Raw genomic sequence first — 25,917 nt, 5'->3', positions numbered from 1 at the left:
AAAAAAGGGTAATATCTAAAGATAAACATAGGTCTGACAAAGGTTATTTTCAAGATGGGAAAGATCTGAGCCGGTTTGCAGACATAGAGGGTGGACTCAGGGCAAAGAGAAGGATAACAGGCTGATAATATGTGAAAAAAGGAGAGTGGGAATCAAAAGTGCAAAATTTCTCCAGGAAGTAGAGGGGAATGAGGACCAGGCCACAAGTGAAAGAATTGGGTATGTCCAAATGAGGAGATAAACATTTCAAATGCATATCCCTTGAGTTTCAGGGAGATGAGGATAGAAAAAAAGTCCTTTAGACCCATCTATACAGGGTCTTCAATGCTGGAATGAAGTGGCTGGACTTAATTCTGGAGGCAATTGCATCTTTTTTTGAGAAAGGGAATGACATGACCCAGGCTAAGCACAATTGAGATCTCATAATTCATGAGGTTTACCCAGAGCACAATTACTGCTGATTGAAATGAATACATAGATGTGCTTTAGGGAGATTCATTTGGCAGAATTGCAGAGAATGGGTTAGAGGGCATCCAGACAAGAGGTAATGAGTCCCTGGCAGTAGCAGGAAGAAGGCAAAGGAGATAGATGAGTTGGATATTAGAAACACTGCAGAAGAAGCTCAGAAAGGGCTTGGGGACTGTTGGGGATGAAAAAGGGAATGGAAGAGGATTCTACAGTTGTGAGCTTGACTTACAGGGGTGGGAAATATGCCATGGTCAGAAATAGAGATATTAGGTGGGGAAGTTGGGTGAGGGGTAATACACACTTTGGAATGGAAGTCTGCGGGTCAGAAAGAAGGTAAAGTTGGGCAGAGGTATCTGGCAGTCTCCTGCATCTAGGAGAGAGGTGAAACACTTGGATGTGGATCAATTCATAAAAGAGTTGGCAGAGGGAAAAGATAAGGTAAAGGTTAGGACAGTGAAGGTACTTTGGGTGTAAGAAGATGATGTCTCCCTCAAGTGCAGGAAGGCTTCTTAGAGGTGGTAGCAAATGTGAGACATCCCAAAAATGGTGAAACAAATGCTTAACTGGTAAGCAGAGGCTGCTTGTTTAGTCCTACCTCTGTCACTTCTAAGCTATGTGAACTTAGAGTCTTTTCCTGTCCTGGGCATTTTTTTCACGTATAAAATGGGGTTGCTAAATACCATGATTAGAGAGACCTCTTTTAGCTCTGACAGTACATTTTCCTTTGATTGCAGCTTGACTTTAGTGTATGGCCAGTCTTTGGTTCAGCAGAGAAAGGTGAAAAACTTTCTAGGTCAAGGAACAACATAGAAAAGGCAGAGAGGCACATGCAAGGAACGAGAAGTAAACCAATTTGGAACTAGTTGTTTTTCACAACTTGTGCTATCCAACCTAATGATTATTCTGGTTGAAAATTATTATTATGATTGATAATAACACCTCATCTATGTTGTTAAAAGTGCTAGCCATTAAAAGGAAATCTGTGTGACATAGTTTTAACCAGTATTGTACTCCCTGCTAAAGTCAGTACTGAAGGATAAGGACTGCCATCTTTTTATTTATTGGGAAAAGGAAAAGAACAATCATTAAATCCTACTTTGCTTCAGGTACTTTCATATATTTGACTAAAATGCAATTTCCATGAGGGCAAGATTTTCTCTTTAAATCTACTGTATTAACTGCTGTATCACCAATACTTGGAATAGTGCCTAGAATATAGTTGGCACTCGATAAATATTCTTTGAATGACTTGGGAAAATGTATATATATAAAATCTCATTTAATCCTTATAACAAACTTGCAAAAGAGGCATTAGCATTCTGATTATACAGGAGGGAAAAGAATGGCTAAAAGAAGTTATGTAAACTTGTTCAAAGTCATGCTAAGGTCAAACACAATAGACTATAAGCTACATATGGGCAGGGAATGTGTCTGTTTTATTCTTTATGGTATCCCCAGCAGTTAGCTCATTATCTAGATTATAGAAGCACTCAATACATATCTTTCTTAATGTATATGTATAACTGATTCACTTTGCTATACACCTGAAACTAACACAACATTGTAAAGTAACTATACTCTAATAAAAATTTTAAAATATATATCTTTTTATTGAAGTATAGTTCACTTACAATGTTGTGTTAGTTTCTGGTGTACAGCAAAGTGAATCAGATATATATGTGTGTGTGTGTGTGTGTGTGTGTGTGTGTGTGTGTGTATCTATACATATATATAAACATACATATATACATACATACATATTCTTTTTTAGATTCTTTTCCATTATAGGTTATTACAAAATATTGAATATAGGTCCTGTGCTATATAGTAGGTCCTTGTTTTTTTTATATATATAGTAGTGTGTATATCTTTTGAATAGGAGGAAGCAAGCAAGCAAACACATACTTGTATGAACACAAATACAATTCATTTTGCCTTATACCAACCACATCATCACCCAAACTCAAAAGAATAATTGAATCTCAAGAATTCATCAGTTGGCCTCACATGTTTGTTGGTTTAAACATTCTGTGATTTTTTTTTATGCAGTTTCACTTGTAGACAGTGGTGGTTCTCCTTCAGTCCTTTTAACCTTTAGATAGTCTCAAGGTCTTCTTTTTGGAGGATGTTTATACCTTCCTTTTGGAGGATGCTTCTTTTTGGAGGATGCTTTAAACTTTTTCTATAAAGAGCCAGGTAGTAAGTATTTTAGGCTTTGAGGGCCATATGTCCTCTGACAGAAATACTCAACTGTGCCATTGTGGTATAAAAGCAACATGTAGATGAATGAAAATGCCTGTATTCCAATAAAACATTATTTACAAAAACAGGTAGCAGGCCAGATTTTGCCACAGACCATAGTTTACCTATCCCTGTTTTATAATAGTATGTCGATTCTTCCATCTCTTGCCTTTCCAGGACTTCTCTAACACTGTGTCAACTGTGAAGCTCCGCCTATCCTTGGTATATTAATACATGACAGGACAAATACAGTTTTAATGAGTTTTAACAGTTAAACCCCTTCCATTTAATAACTGTAGATGGCAGAGGCATAATCACAACAGAGAAAGATCAGCTAGAGAGGGTGGCAGGTAGCCTGGACAAAGCCCCAAAATATGGTTCCTTCTCCTAATCATGTTGGTAGAAGATCTGGACATCAGGTTTGCAGGGAAAAAAACTAGATTTTTTGGCTTTTTTTCATCAGTGAACCTAGAGCTGATCAGATAAAAACAGGCTCACAAATAACCATATCCATAAGAGACTGAATGCAATCTCATACGCCAATTTAGGTGACCATGAAAACTATCAAGTGGACCAATTACTCATATTCTCTACTTTCCTACTTCCCTACATCAGGATGTGTAAAAAAAAGTCTTGAGTCTTCTTCAAGGAAAAAAAGGGAGAAGACTCAAATCAATAGAAATAGAAATGAAGAAGGAGAAGTAACAACTGACATGGCAGAAATACAAAGGATCATGAGAGATTACTACAAGCAACTACGCCAATAAAATGGACAACCTGGAAGAAATGGACAAATTCTTAGAAATGCACAACCTTCCGAGACTAAACCAGGAAGAAATAGAAAATATGCACAGACCAATCACAAGCACTGAAATTGAAACTGTGATTAAAAATCTTCCAACAAACAAAAGCCCAGGACCAGATGGCTTCACAGGCAAATTCTATCAAACATTTAGAGAAGAGCTAACACCTATCCTTCTCAAATTCTTCCAAAATATAGCAGAGGGAGGAACACTCCCAAACTCATTCTATGAGGCCACCATCACCCTGATACCAAAACCAGACAAAGATGTCACAAAGAAAGAAAACTACAGGCCAATATCACTGATGAACATAGATGCAAAAATCCTAAACAAAATACTAGCAAAGAGAACCCAACAGCACATTAAAGGGATCATACACCATGATCAAGTGGGGTTTATTCCAGGAATGCAAGGATTCTTCAATATACATAAATCAATCAACGTGATATACCATATTAACAAATTGAAGGAGAAAAACCATACGATCATCTCAATAGATGCAGAGAAAGCTTTTGACAAAATTCAGCACCCATTTATGATAAAAACCCTGCAGAGAGTAGGCATAGAGGGAAGTTTCCTCAACATAATAAAGGCCATATATGGCAAACCCACAGCCAACATGGTCCTCAATGGTAAAAAACTGAAATCATTTCCACTAAGATCAGGAATAAGACTAGGTTGCCCATTCTCACCACTATTATTCAACATAGTTTTGGAAGTTTTAGCCACAGCAATCAGAGAAAAAAAGAAATAAAAGGAATCCAAATCGGAAAAGAAGGAGCAAAGCTGTCACTGCTGGTAAATGACATGATACTATACATAGAGAATCCTAAAGATGCTACCAGAAAACTACTAGAGCTAATCAATAAATTTGGTAAAGTAGCAGGATACAAAAATAATGCACAGAAATCTCTTCCATTCCTACACACTAAGGATGAAAAATCTGAAAGTGATATTAAGGAAACACTCCCATTTACCATTGCAACCAAAAGAATAAAATATCTAGGAATAAACCTACCTAAGGAGACAAAAGACCTGTATGCAGAAAATTATAAGACACTGACGAAAGAAATTAAAGATGATACAAATAGATGGAGAGACATACCAGGTTCTTGGATTGGAAGAAATAACATTGTGAAAATGACTCTACCACCCAAAGCAATATACAGATTCAATGCAATCACTATCAAACTACCACTGGCAAATTTCATAACTTGTATGGAAACACAAAGGACCCCAAATGGAACAGAATAGGAAGCCCAGAGATAGACCCACGCACATATGGTCACCTTTACTTTGATAAAGGAGGCAAGAATATACAGTGGAGAAAAGACAGCCTCTTCAGTAAGTGGTGCTGGGAAAACTGGACAGCTACCTGTAAAAGAATGAAATTAGAACACTCCCTAACACCATACACAAAAATAAACTCAAAATGGATTAATGACTTAAATGTAAGGCCAGACACTATCAAACTCTTAGAGGAAAACATAGGCAGAACCCTCTATGACATAAATCACGGCAAGATCCTTTTGGACCCACCTCCTAGAAAAATGGAAATAAAAACAAAAATAAACAAATGGGACCTAATGAAACTTAAAAGTTTTTGCACAGCAATGTAAACCATAAACAAGACAAAAAGATAACCCTCAGAATGGGAGAAAATATTTGCAAATGAAGCAACTTACAAAGGATTAATCTCCAAAATTTACGAGCAGCTCATGCAGCTCCATCTCAAAAAAACCCAATCCAAAAATGGGCAGAAGACCTAAATAGACATTTCTCCAAAGAAGATATATAGATTGACAACAAACACATGAAAGAATGCTCAACATCATTAATCATTAGAGAATTGCAAATCAAAACTATAATGAGATATCATCTCACACGGTCAGAATGGCCATCATCAAAAAATCTAGAAACAATAAATGCTGGAGAGGGTGTGGAGAATAGGGAACCCTCTTGCACTGTTGGTGGGAATGTAAATTGATACAGCCACTATGGAGAACAGCATGGAGGTTCCTTAAAAAACTAAAAATAGAACTACCATACGACCCAGCAATCCCACTACTGGGCATATACCCTGAGAAAACCATAATTCTAAAAGAGTCATGTACCAAAATGTTCATTGCAGCTCTATTTATAATAGCCAGGACATGGAAGCAACCTAAGTGTCCATCGACAGATGGATGGATAAAGAAGATGTGGCACGTATATACAATGGAATATTACTCAGCCATAAAAGGAAACGAAATTGAGTTATTTGTAGTGAGGTGGATGGACCTAGAATCTGTCATACAGAGTGAAGTAAGTCAGAAAGAGAAAAACAAATACTGTATCCTAACACATATATATGGAATCTTAAAAAAAGAAAAGGTTATGAAGAACCTAGGGGCAAGACGTGAATAAAGACGCAGAACTACTAGAGAATGGACTTGAGGATATGGGGAGGGGGAAGGGTAAGCTGTGACAAAGTGAGAGAGTGGCATGGATATATATACACTACCAAACATAAAATAGATAGCTAGTGGGAGGCAGCCGCATAGCACAGGGAGATCACCTCGGTGCTTTGTGACCACCTAGAGGGGTGGGATAGGGAGGGTGGGAGGGAGGGAGATACAAGAGGGAAGAGATATGGGGACATATGTATATGTATAACTGATTCACTTTGTTATAAAGCAGAAACTAACACACCATTGTAAAGCAATTATACTCCAATAAAGATGTTAAAAAAAAATTCTGAGTCCTTCTTATGTGCCATAAGGTGTACTAGGTGCTGAGGACACAACAATGAATATGAAGCAGCCGCTCCCCTCATGGTTCTTGTAGTCCAGTGGTCAGCACATTTTCTTCTGTAATGGGCAAAATAATATTTTTTTGGCTTTTCAGTTGTGACAGTTTCTGTCACAACTACTGAGTTGTGCCATCATAGTGTGAAAGCAGCTATAGACAATATGTAAATGAATAGGCATGGCTCTGTTCCAATAAAACTTTATTTATGGACATTGAAATTTGAGTTTCATATAATTTTCACATGTCATAAAATCCTATTCTTTCTTTTCCCCAACCATTTAAAAATACATTTTAAAAAACACTCTTAGTAGCAAGCCATCCCCAAAAAGGTGGTGGGTTGGATTTAGCCCATAGGCTGTAGTTGGCCAACTCCTGGTCTGGTGTAATGGGGAAGATAAACATAGAAACAGATTATTTCAACACAATGTGATAAAACCTACTAGAGTTCTATGGGAGACAGAGAAAGTTCACCTAACTCAACCCAAGGCATCAAAGAAAGTACCCTAGAAACATCCCCAGAGCTGAATCTTAATGGTCAATATGAAGGCATTAACTAAGGAAAGGAAGAGGAAAGTATGCTCCAATAGAAAGCAGAGAATGATCAGAGTCAGAGGTGACAAACAGCATGAAATTCTTGGGGAATGGTATTGCTCTAGCACAAAAGACAAGTGTCAGATGAAGTTGCAGGTATGGGTAGGGATGAAGATATACAATGTCTTATTTACCATGCCTCTGGGCAATGAAGGCCACTTACAAGTTTCCAGGAGGGGATTAATATAATTGAATCTGTATTTTAGATTTACTTCTGTGGCAACACCTTGGCAGACAGATCTGAGACAGTCAAGAGGCTACTGAAATAGTACAGGGGAGAGATGAGAAGGGCAATAGTGGTGAAAATGGAGTGAGGAGTGTAAATTCTGGAAGTGTCTAAGAGGTTAAATCAACATGGCTTAGTGAGGGAGAACAAGGAGTCAAAAATGACTCAGGTTTCTCACTTGGATGGCTAGATGGATGAAAGTACCACCAACTGCTATTGGAAAGGGAGAGAGTTTTATAAACCAGATAATGAGTTCAGATTTATACACATTGCCTTTCAGTTCCTGCTGGGTTTTCCTGTAGAGATGTTTACCAGGCTGCTATGCATATGAGCTTTGGGGAGAGATCAGAACTAGAGATATAGTCGTGAGCACAGAATAGTGGAAAATGATATTTGAGGGCTAGATATTGAAGAGCAGCTGTAAAGGGAATGGGGTATGTGAAAGCTAGAAGGAGTAAGGTTGTTATCAGAGAGTTGAATTTAGTCTTTCTCAGCTGATTCCTGAGAATTAAGCCCGAAGCCCTCAAGACAGTGGTTCTCAAACTGTAAGCTTTACACCTGGAAAGTTTGTTAAAACATATTGCTGAGTACTGAATCAAAGTTTGTTAAAACATATTGCTGAGTTAAAACATATTGCTGAGTACTGAATCAAATCAGAGTTTTGATTCAGTACGTCTATGGTAATGCCCAATAATTTGCATTTCTAACAAGTTTCTAAGTGATGCTCGCCAGTAAGAAACACAGCCCTGAAGAATCCATTGTATGTAATGAATTAACTTCTCCCTTCTGCATCTAGCACACTCCTAGTTATGTGCCATCCTTGGGAAAACTGAGATAATGGTCACTCAACTTATTTTCTTTCTTCTGTGATTCAGATAAGGAACTCCAATGGAGAAAGACTGGAAGGTGTCAGGGTTCCATGATTGAGTCACCAGACTCTAGCCTAGATTAGACATTCAATAAATATTTGTTGACTGAAAGGTTGGCACAGTCCATGGTACAGTCAGGGGAGTGAGCTGCTGATATAGAAGGGTTTATCTCTGAAGTTGAGATCAAGGACCCATAAGACTAAAGTTTGTGATTCTTTACAAGAACAATGAAATCTTTCAGTATGACAGCAGAAACTGGGGTAGAGAAGATGATGGTGAAGCAGGTGCCAAAGTATAAAACAGAAGTGGGAGAATGACCTGCAGGCTGATAGATGACATTGGTAAGGAAATGAAAATGATAAAGCCTGCTTGTCTGAATTTCAAAAGGGATTTTTGTGTGAGTTTAGAAGAATAATGGTTTAGAAGTTGTCTGTGGAAAGCATGCCTAAACCAGGGCATGTGTATATACTATCCATCAAATTGTGTCTTAATTTTATCATTACAACAGTGCCCTGAGACTTTACCCATGTGATAAAAAATAGCGTCTACACATTTTCTCTTTCTGGACAGTTTTGTAATTTCCAGCATAAACAACTTCTTGCTTTCATACATATTTCCTACTAAGGTCATTTCTAAGAATTGTATGTGTTTGGTTGCTATTGTGAATGGGATATATTTCTCCTTATAGCTCCTCATTGGTTAATGTAGTCTACTTTTAAATTAAATTTGTGCTTCTTTGACTTATCCTTTGAACTGGTTGTAACACCTTACAATATCCTTATTACTGTTAAATAAAAATCTTCAACACGTTCATTTTTCTATCGCTATGAGTTAAGATTTTATCTTTTTAAAAATTATCTTTTAACATTTGCAATGAATTGTTATTGTCCAACATTACTGAAGTAGATTTGATAGAATTTCATTCATAGGTTTTCCATCTAAGTTCAAAAATTGGATAGAGGGCTTCCCTGGTGGCGCAGTGGTTGGGAGTCTGCCTGCCGATGCAGGGGACACGGGTTTGTGCCCCGGTCTGGGAGGATCCCGCATGCTGCGGAGCAGCTGGGCCCGTGAGCCATGGCCGCTGGGCCTGCGCGTCCGGAGCCTGTGCTTCTCAGCGGGAGTGGCCACGGCAGTGAGAGGCCCGCATACCGCAAAAAAAAAAAAAAAAAAAAAGATTGGATAGAATGTTCTTTTTGGAGCAGTTTGTCAGATGTTGGTATCAGAGTGATGCTACCTTCAAAACCAACGTGAATAACTCTTCAAGATGTTCAACTGTATAACACTGCTATAGAATTGAATTTGTCTATTCCTAGAAAGTTTGAAGGAACTTGCTGGTAAATACATCTGACCTTAAAGTATTTGTAGAAGTTTCTCTTTGATGATTGTTTTCTATGTTTCTACAATTACAGGTCCATTTAGTTTGCAACTTCTCAATAATGCTTGCCATTTAATATTTATTAGATATTTTAAATTTCTCTGAGATTTTCAAATTTATTAAGGTACAATTTAGTAGTGTCCTATAATTTAAGAAACCTTTGTATTTGCTCTTATATTCCATTTATCACTTAAATTTTATTTATAATTCATCATTGTTTTCTTGATTAAATTTGCTAGAGGCTTATCTACTTAATTCATCCCCCCATTAAAAAAACCCCTACCCATCGGCTTCATATTATATTGGATTCTTAGTCACATAATTTCATTCTTCATATTTAATAATGAAATATTTAAGGCTATAAATTTACTCCTGAATATTGCTCTCAAAGATTTGATAAGTCGTGATCTCGTTTTTGTTATTTTTTATTAGTCTGCCAGTGTTTCTTTGAGCTAATACTTGCATATAAATTGTGTCCTGAAATATTCATGCAGTTGAAGACTTTTGTTTAAATTTGTTTTCAAGTTTATAAAAGTTTTACATTATCATCAGAGAACAGAGAAAGTGTGTCTACTTGCAAGAGTTTGCAAAGGTTTTCTTTGTGGCATATCAATGATCATTTTTTTAAATGTTACCAGAATATTTGAAAATATAGTGTATTCACTGTCTATAGAATACAGTTTTTGACATTTATTAATTAGACCCTATGAATTATGGTTTTCAAACTTTTAAAGTATATATTTTAGGTCTACTTTATCTGATATAGTTAAATTACGTTAAAGTTTCCCATATAGACATTTATATAATTTTTCTTCTTTTATTGCAGGTTTTTTCTTTACATATTTAGATCCTTTTTTTCCCTCAAAGAATGGTTTCATGAATACAAATCCTTAATATAGTCTGTATCTTCTATCTCTTGGGACCAATGTGATTGTATGGTTATTGGTCCTGTTTTGTTTTCTTTTTTTCAAATAGATAAGTGACATGATTAGATGCTTATTTGGAGAATGGATTGATTGGAAGGAGGTGAGACTACAAGATTAGAAGCCAGTGAGAAGACTATTACAATGGTCCAGGTAAGAAATGATGAACAATTGGATTAAGACAAGGGCTACAGAGAGGTTTTTAGCAAGTAGAATAATCAAGACGTGGAATAACTTGGATTGAAGTGGCTTGAGGCAAGTGAGAAGAGTTGAGGGCAACACCTAGATTTATGACTTAGTTAACCATTATCTAAAGAGCAATATAGGAGGAAGAGCTGGGCTGGCTTTTCAGAATAAGCCATTTTCTGAAGTTCCTTCTTTATATTCATCCACAAACACTCAAGCTCAGACCTAAAGCTCAGTGTTGAATCTTTGTCAGTTGATTGCTTTACTCAAACCAAAGACTTTCTACCTTAGTATAAAACACTAGGCTAAATATTAAATTTCATGGAGATCACATTTCTTTTATGTGCTGAGAGCTCTTTCATAAATTAGAAGAATAACTTGGACCAGGAAAGAAGGAATAATGTCCTACACCATCCCCAGGGTAGTCCATAGGTGAAGGTTAAGTTTTCCACAAGAGGGCAGCATCACCTAATAAATTATGTCATTGAACGCCTCCTCCAATCCGGGTTGAGACGGAGAAGCTGAAAGGGTAGACAACGTAGGTTCTGGGAGCCATAGGACCTGCCACACCATGAAAACCAAAGGGCCCGATTATCTCCAAGGCCATAATTATAGCCACTCTTAAGTGACTGGTAGTGGCAGATGTCACCACAGCAGGGAGAAAGAAGACATGGAGCTCACCAAGGGAGGATGAGTGAGTGACACACCTGAACACTCTCATTCTTAGGACTGGTTCAGAAGCCAATACGGATCATGTCTACATTCCTTCTAAGTGCTGGTACCTCTGTATAACCAATATTTCTCAAGGGGCTTTATTTCCTGTCAGATCTTTTTCACCCCTAATGGTTTCCCAGCAAATCTTGTCTCTGAAGGTTAGGTTGCAAAGCACAATACAGTTTGATGATCTCCTTATTTCATAATGGTGTTTGGTTACCAATTATGCTTCTTTTATACCCTAGGGAAAGGAATGGGACTGAAATTCACTGAGAACCTATTATGTTAAAGGCATTTTACATAAATTGCCTCACTTAATCATCATCCTCCTATATAGGAACTATTATTTCCCATGTGACAGAACCAGGAAGTAGCATACATGTGTCTATCTGATTCTAAAACAAAAACTTCTAAATTCACCAATCTGCCCCTTTAAGAAGCCTTATTTAAAACCTAAACTATGACCTATCCAATACTGAGTCAGTGACAATGTGTCTATTGTATAAGACATTATTTAACATGTCACCTCTTACCTAGGTACATGGGCAGGCATGGCTTAGTCTTATGTAGCAGCAAGTAATATAATAAATCAATGGGATCCTATAAAACTTCACCCTCACTAACTCAAAATCTTTCCCCCTAAGTACTCTCTCCTCGGGATAAATCATTTGCATATAGAGCAGGAGAACAACGGAAAAATTAAAGATGGCTTCTGTGTTTCTGGCTTGGTTGACTAAGGGCATGGTGGTCCCAGTCACTGAGATAAGGAGCTTGCGAGGAGAAGAAGATGATGCATTAGGTTTTGAGCATGTTTTGTGTGAAATGCTTCTGAGACATCTAAGTATAAATGTCTAGTAGAAGTTGGTTATAGGGGTCTGGGGCATTAGAGATCTAGTCATCCACACACAGATGATAATTGAAACTCGGGGACCGGGTGAGATTTTCCATGGTATATTGATGAAATTAGAAAGGGTAGAACTAGGGGAAACACCAACATTTAAGGGATGGGCAGAGGAAGAGCAGGTGGTAGAGGAACCTCATTTTAAAAAGTGAACAGAGAGATAGAAAAAGAACAAGGAAATGGGGTATCTTGAAAGCAGGAGAGTTTCACAAAGAAGGGTGTAATCCAGAGCAACAATGTCAAACGCCATATGTAAGTCATATATGATAAAGACTAGAAATAACCCATTGACTCTGACAACTAGGAGGTAATACATATATTTTGACAGAGTAGTTTCAGTGGACTTCTGGGAGTCAAATTCAGACTGCAGTGGGTGGAAAGTTAAATGGTAGGTGAAGGTAGGTGAAGTAGAAACAGTGAGTATAGACTCGCCTTTTGAGAGACTGGATATGAACAAAAAGAAGAAGATGGGGCAGAAGCCAGAGGGGGAAGTATGAATACAGGAAGACACAAAATTTTTTCTAATAAAAATAATTAAGATGGAAAAACTTAGGCATGTGTATAACATAAAGGAAACTAACAGAAAGGGAGAAGTATGAGCTCCAGGAGTAGAGAACAAAGATACAGCAGCAAAATGAAAGGGAGACCTATGGTAAGCTCACCTATAGGTGGATGCTTTGGCAGCAGTAGAATGACTGTCCTTATCTTCCAAATATGTCCTTGTCTTCCTCCTGCTTGTGCCACTCTACTTACCTAGAAAGCTTTTCCCCTCCTGATGGTTTCTTTGTCAAATTCTACCTGTTTTTTAGCTTAGATTCTACCTCCTCTATGAAGTCTTACCCTAACCATCTCTTCTGACGTGCTTTCTCTTTCTCTTGAACTCTAATAGCAATTTCTGTCTGAACAATTCATTTGACAATCACCCTTCGCCCTGTGGAATCTCCTTTACGGCTTTCTTTAAAACAATGTATTGCTAATTAATCTGTCTTATGTGTATCTTTTCTCCCCTGTTAGACTGTACACTCCTCAAGGGCAGGCTTCCTGTCTTAGAGTTTGCCACAGCCTCCAGAGTGCCTACCATGGCTGGGAGTAGGATCTCTTTAAATCTATGTGGTTCAGCAGTGGCAGTCTTTTATGATGGAGGATACAGAAAAACACTGGGTTAGGTAGGCCCTTGGTGTGTATTGAGTCATTTAGTTCTCTCAAAAGCAAATGAGGAGAGTGAGTCTTTCAGAGGTAAAATAAATTTATGCAAGATGACATGGGTAGTATGAGATAGTGCCAGGATTTGAACCAAAGGCCCTTTCTCTTATGCCATTCTGCTTCAGTTGTCTGCAAAATTCTGTTCACATGAAACACCTCTTTCCTTGATATTGATAGAGACATGCCTCTATTGAGGCTTTTCTACCAACCAAGTGGTTTCAGCGGCTCCTGCACCTAATAGCAAATCTCCCTGTGCCTTACCTCCTGACAATCAGCTTGAGGATCCGGAAGGAGCCTTTGATGAGGATGAGGGCCTCTTGGCGGGAGCCATACAATGGTGTGCCATTGATATTCACCAGCTCATCACCAGTCCTCATCTTCTGCGACAAGGCTGCCTTGCCTCCATCTTCAATCTGTGTTGCAGAGGACAAAAAAGAAAGCAGGTGGTGAGGCGATTCCTTCCCCCAAATTCTACTTCCTGGCTCCTCCCAACTTCTGAGCCACAAATAGTCCTGGGGGATGGCACCAAGACCCTCCAGGGAGCAGCTAAGAAGCTGATTATAGGCCATTATTTACTGAAGGCAAATCTTGGGCAAGCCCTTGAGGAAGAAAACAACACAGATATAATGCAATCTGTGCCCTGGAGGAACCAACAGTCCATTTGGGGAGACAAGTACTTCTAAATAAGAAAACGATGTTCGAAGGAACTCCACAGTGTGGGCATGGAATAGCAAATTGTGCACACAAATTAGAGCCAGAAGAACTAGGATTCAGCAAAATGACCTTTGGCAAGTCCTTCTCTCTTTGGGCAGGTTCTGAAGTCTGACAAACTTGAGTGTGAATCTTGGCTCTAGTACTTCCTAGCTCTGTGACTCCAAGCAAGTTACCTAACATCTCCATGTCTCAATGGCCCCATATGTGAAATACAGATAATAAGCAACCCTACCTCACAGGGTTGTTAGTATGTGAAGGATCTGGGAGCAAGGGGTTGACTCTGAAGACCTTGAAGGTGGCTTCCAGCTCAACCTTCTGTGAGTGGAATTGCAAATCCAAAAGATACAAAGTAACTGATCATTTATCTATATCTCTTCAACAAGTATGTTGTTGACAGTGGGCACTGACCAAATGCTGGGAACATGGGTGTTCACTGTTCCACCATAGCCTACAGTATTTCCATTGGTCAAGGGCAATCTTGGCAGGAATGTAGTCAGGCTGGGGCGTGGGCATTGAAAGCAAAGGAAGAAATAATAGCCACTAGGGTAGGCAAAAGCAAAGCAAAGCAGAATGTTCCCCCAAGGATCCTTACTTACGGCTACTTTTGTATGTGACATTTCTTCTACTACAAAGGTGAGTTCCACCTATTGGAACATCAATTCCATCCATGGTGGTAGGAGTCATCTCATCCATCCATTAATCCATCCTCAAGATTTTGGTTAATTTCTAGTATGCAGGGGACAACGTGCTTAGTGCTAGAGATACAGAAATGAACAAAGTACACATAGCTCCCAGATTCAGGGGTGGGTTACCATCTAAAGTTCATATGTCCATGGAGCTGGGCAGGTGAAAAAAGGTCCAACCCACTAATGGAATCAGGAAGAGGTGTTTGTTTGTTTCTCTCAGAAGCAAAAGATTTGAGGATGATTAAACCATACAATTCTTAGGGAAAGGCAGGTCCTAAATGGCGCAACTAAGGGCTGGTCTTTGCTGCAGGTGTTTTTACATTTACTTCTACTCTTGTTCCAATCTTTCTTTCAGTCCTTTATAGCATCCCTCCAATCTATCCCCACACCATGTAAGTTAGAATATTGCTGAGCTTTAGGTTGGCCAGCTCATGTGCAATTTGGCAGATGAGACCTCCTGAGTTCAGAAAAATATGTTAATTCAGGATTTTAAAAATCCCATCAAATAAATTGAAATTCTGAGTTAAATCACAGACTGTTATTAAATTTATTGCTGCTAACCCAACAATTTTTTTAAATTAACCTTTGTCTGACAAATCATAGGTTAGCCAAGTGACATTGAATATATATATATACCTTTGTTCCAATACCTGGGCCACCACTCGAGACAAAACAAGCCAATATTGGTAAATGGGGAACAACTCTCAGCAAATTAAGTAGGATCACACTCTTATTTCCACTGTCATTATCATTATTACTTCACAGTCACTGCTACCAAAAGAAAAAGAAGAAGAAGCAAAGCGCTGTACTTGAATTTCAGAAGTTCTGTTTGAATGATTCATTCCTTTGGCATCCATGGAAGGCCCTCAGCATCAGGCAGGACTTTCAACAGGCATCATCAGCCATTTGAAAGGGCTTCCTTAGGCTAACAAAGAACCACAAACAAGAGTCTAACTAATGAATGTTAATAGATATTTCCTGTTGATGTACATTAGTCTTAATTCACTCTACCCATTTTTAAATTCATATAACTCAATTATCCATATTACTGTTAACCGTGGCAAGTCTTTCCTTCAATATGTATTGATATTAAGTACCACCTCAGGTTAATTAAGCACTTTGTTACATCAATAAGATTTGTTTATTCTAGACCAGAAAATGAAAGAGGGGTACCTTTTAAACTAAAATGCTTAATTATGGCTGCAGCAAAAGATCAGGCATTTTGCATTCCCTACTGCCACTTTGTTTGCCACTATCTGAATCCTTGCAGGGACTCTTTCTTGGACTATAGCCTCAAGCCAATTGTCCATGCCCCTTTTTCTGTTCCATGCCCTTTCTCAGTCACCAGCAGCATCACCTTCAGAACATGAATAATAATAACTCCATTTTAGCACAAGTTTGAGGGTTCGCAGACAACAAACCAGCAAATTATGGCACCAAATCCCAAAGTACAGACAGGTCCAGATCAGGAAATGAAACTCCATTTGGTTGAAGAGCTCTTGGACTATACCCCAAACTAGCCCTTTCCCAAACCCAGGGCATTTACTGAGCTATACAACAGATTCCTTCTTATTCCTCCTAACTTTTGGACTCTTTTAAAAAATATTGCTCACAGGTCTTCCTCCTCCCCCCTCCACCTCTAGATTCCTGGGATCCAGCATGTCTTCCATTTATTGTTTGGCATCCTGATAGCCAGTTCTCCAGGTCGATGGCTCAACCACATATTTGTTTATATAGAAGATAAAGCAGCTGTTCATTTTTCTAGCAAGGAAAAGGAATGAAAAGGAAAGGAAAGGGAAGGGAGGGGAGGGGAGGGGAGGGGAAAGGAAGAAGGGAGGGGAGGAGAAGGGAAGAAGGAAGGAAGGGGAAACAATATGTATATTCTCCTATAAAAGATTTTTTTCCCCTTCCCACTGTGCCACTCGTAACTCTGGCTGGGGCACAGAAGAGGTGTTAATCAACAAACATGTTGAGAATAACATGTCCTTCTTGAGAGGGCTGTATAGCATCATTTGATGCTGTCCATTCAGTAAGGCTGGTCAACTTTCCAGCTCTTCCTGAATCAGCCCTTCAGGGTGGCTTTCTTGTTTCATTTGAAGTGTTGTGAGTTCTCAGATTGGACCCAGACGCATTGGAATGTCAGTATAAACACACACCACAAAGCCCAATGTAAACGATGGTTAACTTATGTGTCATTTTGGATTATCCAAGTGATTGCTGGGCTAGCAGTGAGTGGTCCAAGTAATTGAAAATTGATTGCATAAAGGTCATATAGCCAAAAGCCAGCTGTTGCCTGGAAAGTTGGGAAGAGCTGATTGACCTTGGACAAGTCCCTTTCCCCTCTTTTGGCCTCTTTCACCCTTACTGGTAAAACGTGGGGGTCTGACTAGATGGTCTCTGACGACCTGTGGAGTTCTGACATTCAGTGACCTGTGTACAGTTAGCAAAGTCATGCATTACCATTCTGCTGACACAGATAATCCCACTGTGCTTTGCCTTCACCTACGTTTCACTCCTTCGAAACTAATCAACATCCATCTCTCATTTCCCTGTGGTCTTTATCCATTGTTTCAGAGTGGTCCATCAAGGTTTGAACACTTATAAAAGCACAGTTGGGACACTGAGAGAAAGAGATTCCTGAAGCCCCATTTTGTGCAAATGAGCTGATGAATTGGAAATTTTTGATGGATCTTCTATGAAGCACGAAGTGCTCTAATAACTGTCAACAAAGTGACAAATTGGCCGCTTGAGAGTAAAGGCAAAGGAAAATGGACCTAACAGTACTTACTGGCTTTCTAGTAGCTTTTATACTAAATAAAAGATACTAGCAGATACTTGCTTGGGTCTCTTGACTAAACTAGGAAATATGAGAAAGTGAAGGAAAGAAAAGTTAAGCCAGGTTTATCTTGGGGGAAAAATGCATCAGCAGGAGACATACCATCTGCAACAATAACCAGCAAGTATTGAATGCTTATTACAATAGTGTAAGAGCAGTATTAAAAGTCAATGGCATGATTGTGAATACCTCTGCTTGCTACAATAAATTTATTGGAAAAACTAGGCATTAACTGAAACTTTGTTGGCCAGTTCTAGGAGCTTCTGGCCAAATTATGCCACGGCGCATGTTCCGCAGGATGTTCCGGCATTCCACGGGTTCATCTGGTTGGCTGAATCCACAGATGCAAAATCCCATGCACAGGGGGGGCCACCTGTAAGGTACTTGAGCTTCCATGGATTTTGGTATCCACGTGGGGGTCTTAGAACCAATCTCTCACGGATACCTAGGGACCACTGTACCCGCCCGTTCTCCTACCTCCACCAGCGTGTCCATTGTCTAAGAAGGCAAATAACATAGTTAATTGTATGAATTGATTTTTTTTACTACATAAATGGAAAAGGTCCACCTAGAATACAATAGTTATATTGCTTTTTTAAAATAAGTATATCCTCTGAATGTCTTTTTATCACTTTTTGAAAGATTTTCAAGTTTTTAGTAACACTCCAGACACCAATTCAGCAATTTGGCCTTTTCTGGGGAATCAATAGAGAGAAAATGTAGAGATGGAGATAATCTGTCTTTGAGAAGTTTAACTTATTAGGAAGTAGGATCATCAAATAATAAAGTCTGTGCTTATTCTGAAACTTAGTTTGACTTGAACAGACCACAAGTTGGGGGCTGTTTCTGATCTGCCCTCTCTTACCCCATTGGTAGCCCTTAGAATCTGACCATGCTAGGAGAGATCAATCAGAGTGACCTGGAAAAGGGAGATACAGGCTTTGAAACCTCTGTGATCTCTTTCTTTGCCATGACTTTCAACGGTCTGATCCTGGGTTGCAGACAAACTGCCTGCCCTAACTTGTTTCTTTTAGCAACTTTCTCCCTTTAAAATTCCTCCCAAATTCCAAAGTAATCTAGATTTGAAAAATAAGAAATTGCTGTTCCTAATTTCATCTTCTCTACCTTACCCCAGCTTCCCAAAAGGCAAAACAGAAAACAAAAACCTCTCTCAAATAAATGAGAATTCAAAAACATCACCCAATTAAAAAGATGTAAGTAGGCATGGTTCTAAATAGTTAAGTCCTATATGGAACTAGACTGAGGAGGTGGACATCAAAGGAAAAGATATTCTTTACCTTACCAGCTAAGAATCCTACAAGGGGCTGCCCCAGAATGTTCAGTTCTGTGGATCACGCCCATCGGCTCTCTTGACCTTGGACCAAGGGAGCTATGCTGTGCCCCACAGTATGACCTATCCTTACAGACAGCTCCTTCCTCCCCAGCTGCTTAATTACCATCTATTTTACTAATCCTCACAAGGAAAGCTCTCTAAGCTCCAAATCATTAAATTTCCCCGGGGATTACCCCAAGTCAAATTCTAAGTATCTTTGCCAAAAAGTCAGTCCAGAGCCAAGCTCAGCTCTAGGAACTTGGTAATGAGAAAAGGGATAGGGAGTCAAGAGCACTGTACCCTACATCAGCGACCAAAAGCAAGTCTGTCTTTGCTCCTACCAAGTCAGATCAGTCTTGCTGTCTCTCTAAGTCAGGCAAGGGAGAACAAACACCACTGTGCAAGAGCAAACTCAGAGTTTCTTACATTATCAGCAAATATGCTCATTGGGGTACTCTTCACACTTTGTCAACTCTAGCCATTTGTTAACACTGAAGTCTTTTGCTGACATTAATGTTATCAGTGTTTGTCAAAAATGTTATTTAGCCTTTGGTGGTTTAGAACAGTAGTCTCCAGGGTGGATTTATATATCCCAGGCTATGCACAAATGATCTACTGGAAAGGGTGATAATGGAAGTTCTGTTTATATTTATCTAATTTTTAAAAAACCAAACTTTATTAGGGGGCTTCCCTGGTGGCGCAGTGGTTGAGAGTCTGCCTGCCGATGCACGGGACACGGGTTCATGCTCCGGTCCGGGAAGATCCCGCATGCCGCGGAGCAACTGGGCCCGTGAGCCACAATTACTGAGCCTGCGCGTCTGGAGCCTGTGCTCCGCAACAAGAGAGGCCGCGATAGTGAGAAGCTCGCGCACCGCGATGAAGAGTGGCCCCCCGCTCGCGCAACTAGAGAAAGCCCTCGCACAGAAACAAAGACCCAACACAGCCAAAATAAATAAATAAATTAAAAAAAAAACAAAATTTTATTAGTATTTAATATTGGTGGTGGTAGATTGTATCATCCATAAATAAAATTATGTATATTGGGGAAACATGCTCAAAACATTTTTACTGATATAAATTTTTACTAAAAATTTTTTGGCCAGATCATAGACTTCAATGAGAGGGCTAAAACCATAAAGCTTTCAGAAGAAAACATAGGAGAATATCTTTATGACCTTGAGGTGGGCAAAGTTTTATGGGCAGGATACAAAAAGCAATAATCATAAAAGATATAGTGTTATATTGGAGTTCATCAAATTAAAAAATAAGTTCATTTAAAATGTCACTGAAAAAGTGAAAAGCCAAGCCACAGATTGGAAACATATTCATAATACGTATATCTGACAGAGGACTTACATTCAGAATATAAAAAGAAATACAAATCAATTAGAAAAACACAACCAATTGGCAAAAGACTTGAACAGGAACTTCACTAAAAAGGTATGTACAGCAATATGAACTCCACATTTCTGGTGGGAGTGTAAAATTGTACAACCACTTTGGAAATCTGTGTACCTAATCTAGCACCTAGAAATTCCATACCTAAGTATCCCCAAGAGAAAGTAGCATATGTGTCCACAAAAAAAAGGACTTGATTATTCATAGCAGCTTTATTCACAATAGACAAAAACTAGGAATAATCCAAGACATACCTACACACAAAGTAGCACACTTCATAAAAATAAAGAAAGAACAAACTACTGATACATGCAACGAAATGGATGCCTAGCAAAATATTACACTGAGTGAAAGAGACCAGACTGAAACAATACATACTGTATGATTCCATTTTACTTAAAGGACAAGAACAGACAAAACTCATCTATGGTGATAAAACTCAAACTAGTAGTTACCTTGAAAGGGTGTACTGACTGTGAAGGCACATGAGCATAAGTTTCAGGGGTGCTGGAAATGTTTTACATGTTAATCTGGGAACTGATTACATGGAAATATACACATCTAAAAATTCACTGATGGCTTCCCTGGTGGTGCAGTGGTTGAGAGTCTGCCTGCCAATGCAGGGGACACGGGTTCGTGCCCCGGTCAGGGAGGATCCCACATGCCGCGGAGTGGCTGGGCCCGTGAGCCATGGCTGCTGGGCCTTGCGCATCCAGAGCCTGTGCTCCGCAATGGGAGGGGCCACAGCAGTGAGAGGCCCGCATACCGCAAAAAAAAAAAAAATTCACTGAGATATGTGTTTTTTATATATATGTATTATATATATATATATAAAATTCCTTAATTTAAGAAAGAATTTTAAAAATTAAGAACTCTACACTATACAGATTATATTTCTGAGGTAGGGCCCAAGGATTGGGCACTATTTTCACATACTCATAGCTTTAATCAAGGCAAAAACATCTCACTTAAAGGGTAAGTCTTTACAATAGGCCTATAATTTATGAATTTGCCCATTGTTCCACTGGGCTTTGAGACAGTATTCATCTGCTCTTCTTCCTACACCCACCCTTCCAATAAGGTGGATGATTTATGTAGGAAATAAAAATGAAGACAAACATTTTGTTTTCCTTACCTGCCAACTGGTAAAGATGAAAAGTGTTTTTTTAAATCACCAGCCAGTTTCTATCTTGACATATCATAAAACCGGAATCAATCCCTCATCTAATCTTGGAGCCATCCACTTCTGTTCCTCCTGTCTCTCCCAGATACCTCTCTTTGTCATGGTCCCTAGGGTTCCTGCTACCCACTCTGAGAAGCAGAACTTTAGGTCAGGCCATTGTCTCAGAGGCAACAATCTCTTATTCAGGTATCATTACTGCTTCCTACTGGATTACCTATGCTTCTTAGCTGTCTAATAAGCTATGAATTTCAGTGGTACAAGTGAGCAAAGAACCTTGCAAAGCTGATGTGGTAGAGGGAGTTCAGGGAGGACCGGGGTTGAAGAAACTTGACAAAAGGATATGGTAGCATGTTAAGGACTTTGCTCCTGACTTCTAGAAGCAGTTACCAGCAAGAGTTCACTGTATACAACCATGATATAAGCTCCCTTGTATAGGGTTAAAACATAAGTCTAAAACAAACCAGAAAGTCCATGATGCCACCCAGCATTAAGAGAGTACAGTATGCAGATCTAGCTGCTGAGCCCAGGGGGCTGAAAAGACAAAACAGTCTTTTATATACCACCTAATATAAAAACACTGTAAATAGGACACATTAATATATTGGCGTTTATGAACTGTGCATGAATGCTTGTAAGAAATGCCCAAATTAAAAATAAAAGTGGGTGTTACTTTTATCACCAGATTACTACACAGAGATGGAAATTATTCTTCTTGGATTAATATAATCTTTATTTCTCTAGTACCAACCTATTTTTGATGTTAAAACTATTCTTCAAGTTGATCAAAAGTGTCTTTTTAACTTTCCAGCTGAATGTGAATGGGTTAGATACAGCCTTCCAGCCCAAGAGAATGTGATTAACTATCTAGAATCTGAACCATCCCATAGCCAAGTTCACTCAATAACTCATTTCTGGTTCCCTGAAGCCATTTATTTATAACCCATTATGCAAAAAGCTAAAGACAGTTTCTAAAGAGTGCACATACCCCACATTAGTCATTTCTGACTAGAAAAAGACCAAAGGACTAACACCCTTCAGGGAAGGGACAAAAGGCTGCCTCTGGAAACCACTAGGCCAGCTCTACCGCCTGGAACCCACTTGTCCAACTTCCTAGGCACCTGTGTGCCCTCTACCAGACGTGGACCAAGGGGTTGCAGCGGGGTGGGGGGGCGATGGGGGGCTTGCTTCCTATTGCCCACAGCTGGGCCCCTGCATTCTGCTCCCAGAACATTGTTTGCCTCTGCCCAGGTCCCCTTCCCCCAGCAGTGATTTGAATCTTTGGTCTTCACTTAGCCCTTGGAACAGTATTAGATAAAGAGGGAGGAAAAGAGGCATTTAATTTCCTCTCATCCTTCTGCATAACTGCTACCAAAGCAAACAACTCCCACAGAAATAACCTACCAAGGTATATATACATGTTGCAAAGGGAATAACAATACCATTCCTTACTGACCCTAGGACAGATCCAATTTTAAATTAAACCGGCACACTTGCCGCTGCTTTCACATAGTGCTGCAAATCTGGGAACAAGTAAGCCACCCATACTGCTGTGTTCCAAGCTACTGTCCTGTTCACGTGATGGCTGAGAAGTGACATACCATCTCTTTTCCGCTCAGTGAGATGCGTCAATAACAGAAAACAAAACTGAGTTTCCACAAATGAAAAAACCTAAAGGGAGAGAAAATGTACTCAATTGTTCGTGTGTTAGTGTTGGATAGGGACTCTTACATCAGAGCACATTTCCCTTTGCAATGCCAGGATTTGTTGGGGAAGAAAATAAGGAGGAAATAATGGGCATTTGAGTTCAAGGTCTGAGGAATCAACAAGGGTAAAGCAGTACAGAAGCCTTTCTCCTGATTAGCAGGCTTGCTTTTCAGGTTAAGGCTCGATGAAAAGAAATAACCAAACTTTTACCTCCTGCCCTACTCACTCCCCCACTTAAGATTTTAAACACAAAGGCAGAGCCCTGCCCCTTCCCCTATGATGGTTGACCCTTCTGACAGTGGACTCCACAAACCTAGGCACTGAGGGTGTTTCTCATAGCCAAGGTCACTCTGGTGCTTTTCCTCCGCCCTCCAAGCTTTCTCCAGCCCTCCCTAACCATTTCCCTTGTGTACACACTCACTCTTCCATCCCCACCTCTCTCTCCCCCAAGAATTTGAGCTTTCATTCTCTGTTTTAACCCCCACATCCACCCCCCTCCGCCAGTGCCTCTTCCTGGGTTTCTTATGGGTAAATATCAAGCAGCCCTATCATTAACATCTGGCACTTATGTTTACTAATTGAATCAGAGAGACCAAGGAATGATTCTTACAGTGTAAATAGCAACAGATTAGAAGCCCTACACAACCTGGCTATGTCTGCCTTTCTGGTCTCATTTCCTACATGTACTGCAGTCATACCAAACTTTCTGTTCTTCAGAGAGGTCAAGCCAATCCTCACCTCAGGACCTTTGCATTTGCTGTTCTCTCGGTTGAGAACATTCTTTCTTAGATCTTTATGTAGCTCCTTTCATCATTCAGTTATCAGCTCAAATGCCACCTCCTCAGAGAGGCCTTTCCTGACCACCAATATCAAGTAGGTTCCTTCTTTGTTTCCCCCACCCCAATCCCCATCATTCTCCATCATGTTACCTTGTTTTATTTTCTTCACAGAATTTATCATTTTGCATTATTTTATTTATTCCTATATGTGTTTACTTTCTGTCAGGATACTTGCATTATAGTGGGAGAGAGAGTCAGACAATGTCTTTTTACAGTTCTATCACTGGACCTAGGAAAACAAACGTCTGTATTGAGTACATAGTATTTGCTCAATAACTGTTGAAATTAGAATTAGAAGGGACCTCAGGATATCGCCCCACTCATTTGCCTGATTCTGGACAAATAACATTATTTTCACTTTTCCGATCATGTAACTGAGGTTCAGGGATGTTACGTGACTTGCCCAAGATAGAGAATCTGTTAGGCTTCAGATATTTTCTTCTGCAAGTTTTGTGACAAAGCAGTTTTGTTCTCCATGGGTATATTGCTAGTCATGATCCTTAACTAGAAACGCAGAGTTTTGGTTAAAGAGGCACTTTAGGTTTCCAAGCCTTTTAAAAAGCATTGTTATTATTGGCTCAGAATTATTATCCTTTGAGCTAAACATCTCCTCTTTTTCTTTTTTAAATAGATCTTTATTGGAGTATAATTGCTTCACAATACTGTGTTAGTTTCTGTTGTACACCAAAGTGAATCAGCCATATGCATACATATGTCCCCATATCCCCTCCCTCTTGAGCCTTCCTCCCACCCTCCCTATCCCACCCCTCTAGGTGGTCACAAAGCACCGAGCTGATCTCCCTGTGCTATGCTACTGCTTCCCACTAGCTAACTATTTTACATTTGGTAGTGTATATATGTAGATGCTACTCTCACTTCGCCCCAGCTTCCCCCTCCCCCTGCGATGTCCTCAAGTCCATTCTCTATGTCTACATCTTTATTCCTGTCCTGCAATAGGTTCATCAGTACCATCTCCTCTTCTTGGTGAGTGCCCAGAGGTGAATGCTAGACTCTTAATTTGGTGGGAGGAATGAAACTTTTAAGTAAATTTAGGTGCATGGCAACAATACCTTGTATCCATATATGATTCTGCTTAGTTTGTAACATTCCCAGCCTTAGGAAGTTAATTCAAAACACACACAAGCCCTCACAAACAGACGTGAACACTGAGAGATTTAACTGCTCCCAGCATCTGGGAATTCAAAGTAACATCTACTCCACCTTCCTGTGTACAGAAATTACAACAGGCTCTTTCAGTCTACCATCCCTGGAAATTTTAAGAGCAAATCCAGACGATGGGCATAAACCAAATTCTAATTTGATTTAGTGCTTAGTTAACCAATTCCCTCAGACCCCTAAAAAGGTGTGTGTATGGGACCCTCACCAATGTTTGAATGTAAGTTAGCCCTGACCCAATTTCATGTGACTATAGTTCCCTCCTTAAAGGCCATTTGTTCAGTGTTTAACTAAGTGTGATTTAGTGTTTATACTTTTGTGAGGTTTTTCATATAAACATATTCACAAGTCTGAAAAAAATCCTTTGTGAAGCCAGGATTCCTGATTTGGGTTTTAGAAAATATGGCCGTCATGATATGACTTTTAAAAAGTTTAAATATCTGTAGTATGCATTCAGCACTAATGGATAATAAGTGATAGGGAAGTTTTGTCAGGTCTGATTCAGATTACCTGTGGCTGCTGTGAATTATATGGAATTACAAAGAGTTTAATGGTTCTCTGGCAATTTGCCTTGGCTCAGTGCCAAGGCAGCTAATGCTTCAATCAAGCTGTTCTCTCCACCCCCACCCCAAGACAATTTCTGTTCCTAAGTCTTTAGTGTATCTGTGATGAAGCCTTCAATGACACTCTCATACAAATGCCAACTTCTTTTTTTTTTTTCTCTGTTACTTTCTCTTCCTTCTTTACGGCTGGGTATA

At 39.4% G+C, this 25,917-nt stretch overlaps 1 protein-coding gene across 8 annotated transcripts in view; it reads right to left on the bottom strand.

The window, feature by feature from the left end:
* Nucleotides 1–25,917, bottom strand: part of SHROOM4 (shroom family member 4) — a 212,165-nt gene that overhangs the window by 92,712 nt on the left and 93,536 nt on the right. For 4 of the 8 annotated variants that reach the window (XM_073799439.1, XM_033849380.2, XM_033849382.2 and 1 more), the window contains one exon: nucleotides 13,552–13,703. In XM_073799439.1, coding sequence (XP_073655540.1) covers nucleotides 13,552–13,703 — 152 coding nt within the window. Of the gene's footprint in view, nucleotides 1–13,551; nucleotides 13,704–14,600; nucleotides 14,760–25,917 lie in introns of all 8 variants that reach the window. The other 4 variants (XM_033849381.2, XM_073799435.1, XM_073799436.1 and 1 more) reach the window with 2 other exon arrangements.

Source organism: Tursiops truncatus, chromosome X (genome assembly GCF_011762595.2).
Source record: "Tursiops truncatus isolate mTurTru1 chromosome X, mTurTru1.mat.Y, whole genome shotgun sequence".
Taxonomy (NCBI): Eukaryota; Metazoa; Chordata; class Mammalia; order Artiodactyla; family Delphinidae; genus Tursiops; species Tursiops truncatus.
The sequence above is the reverse complement of the archived record's forward strand: the minus strand, read 5'-3'. Positions and strand labels throughout refer to the sequence as shown.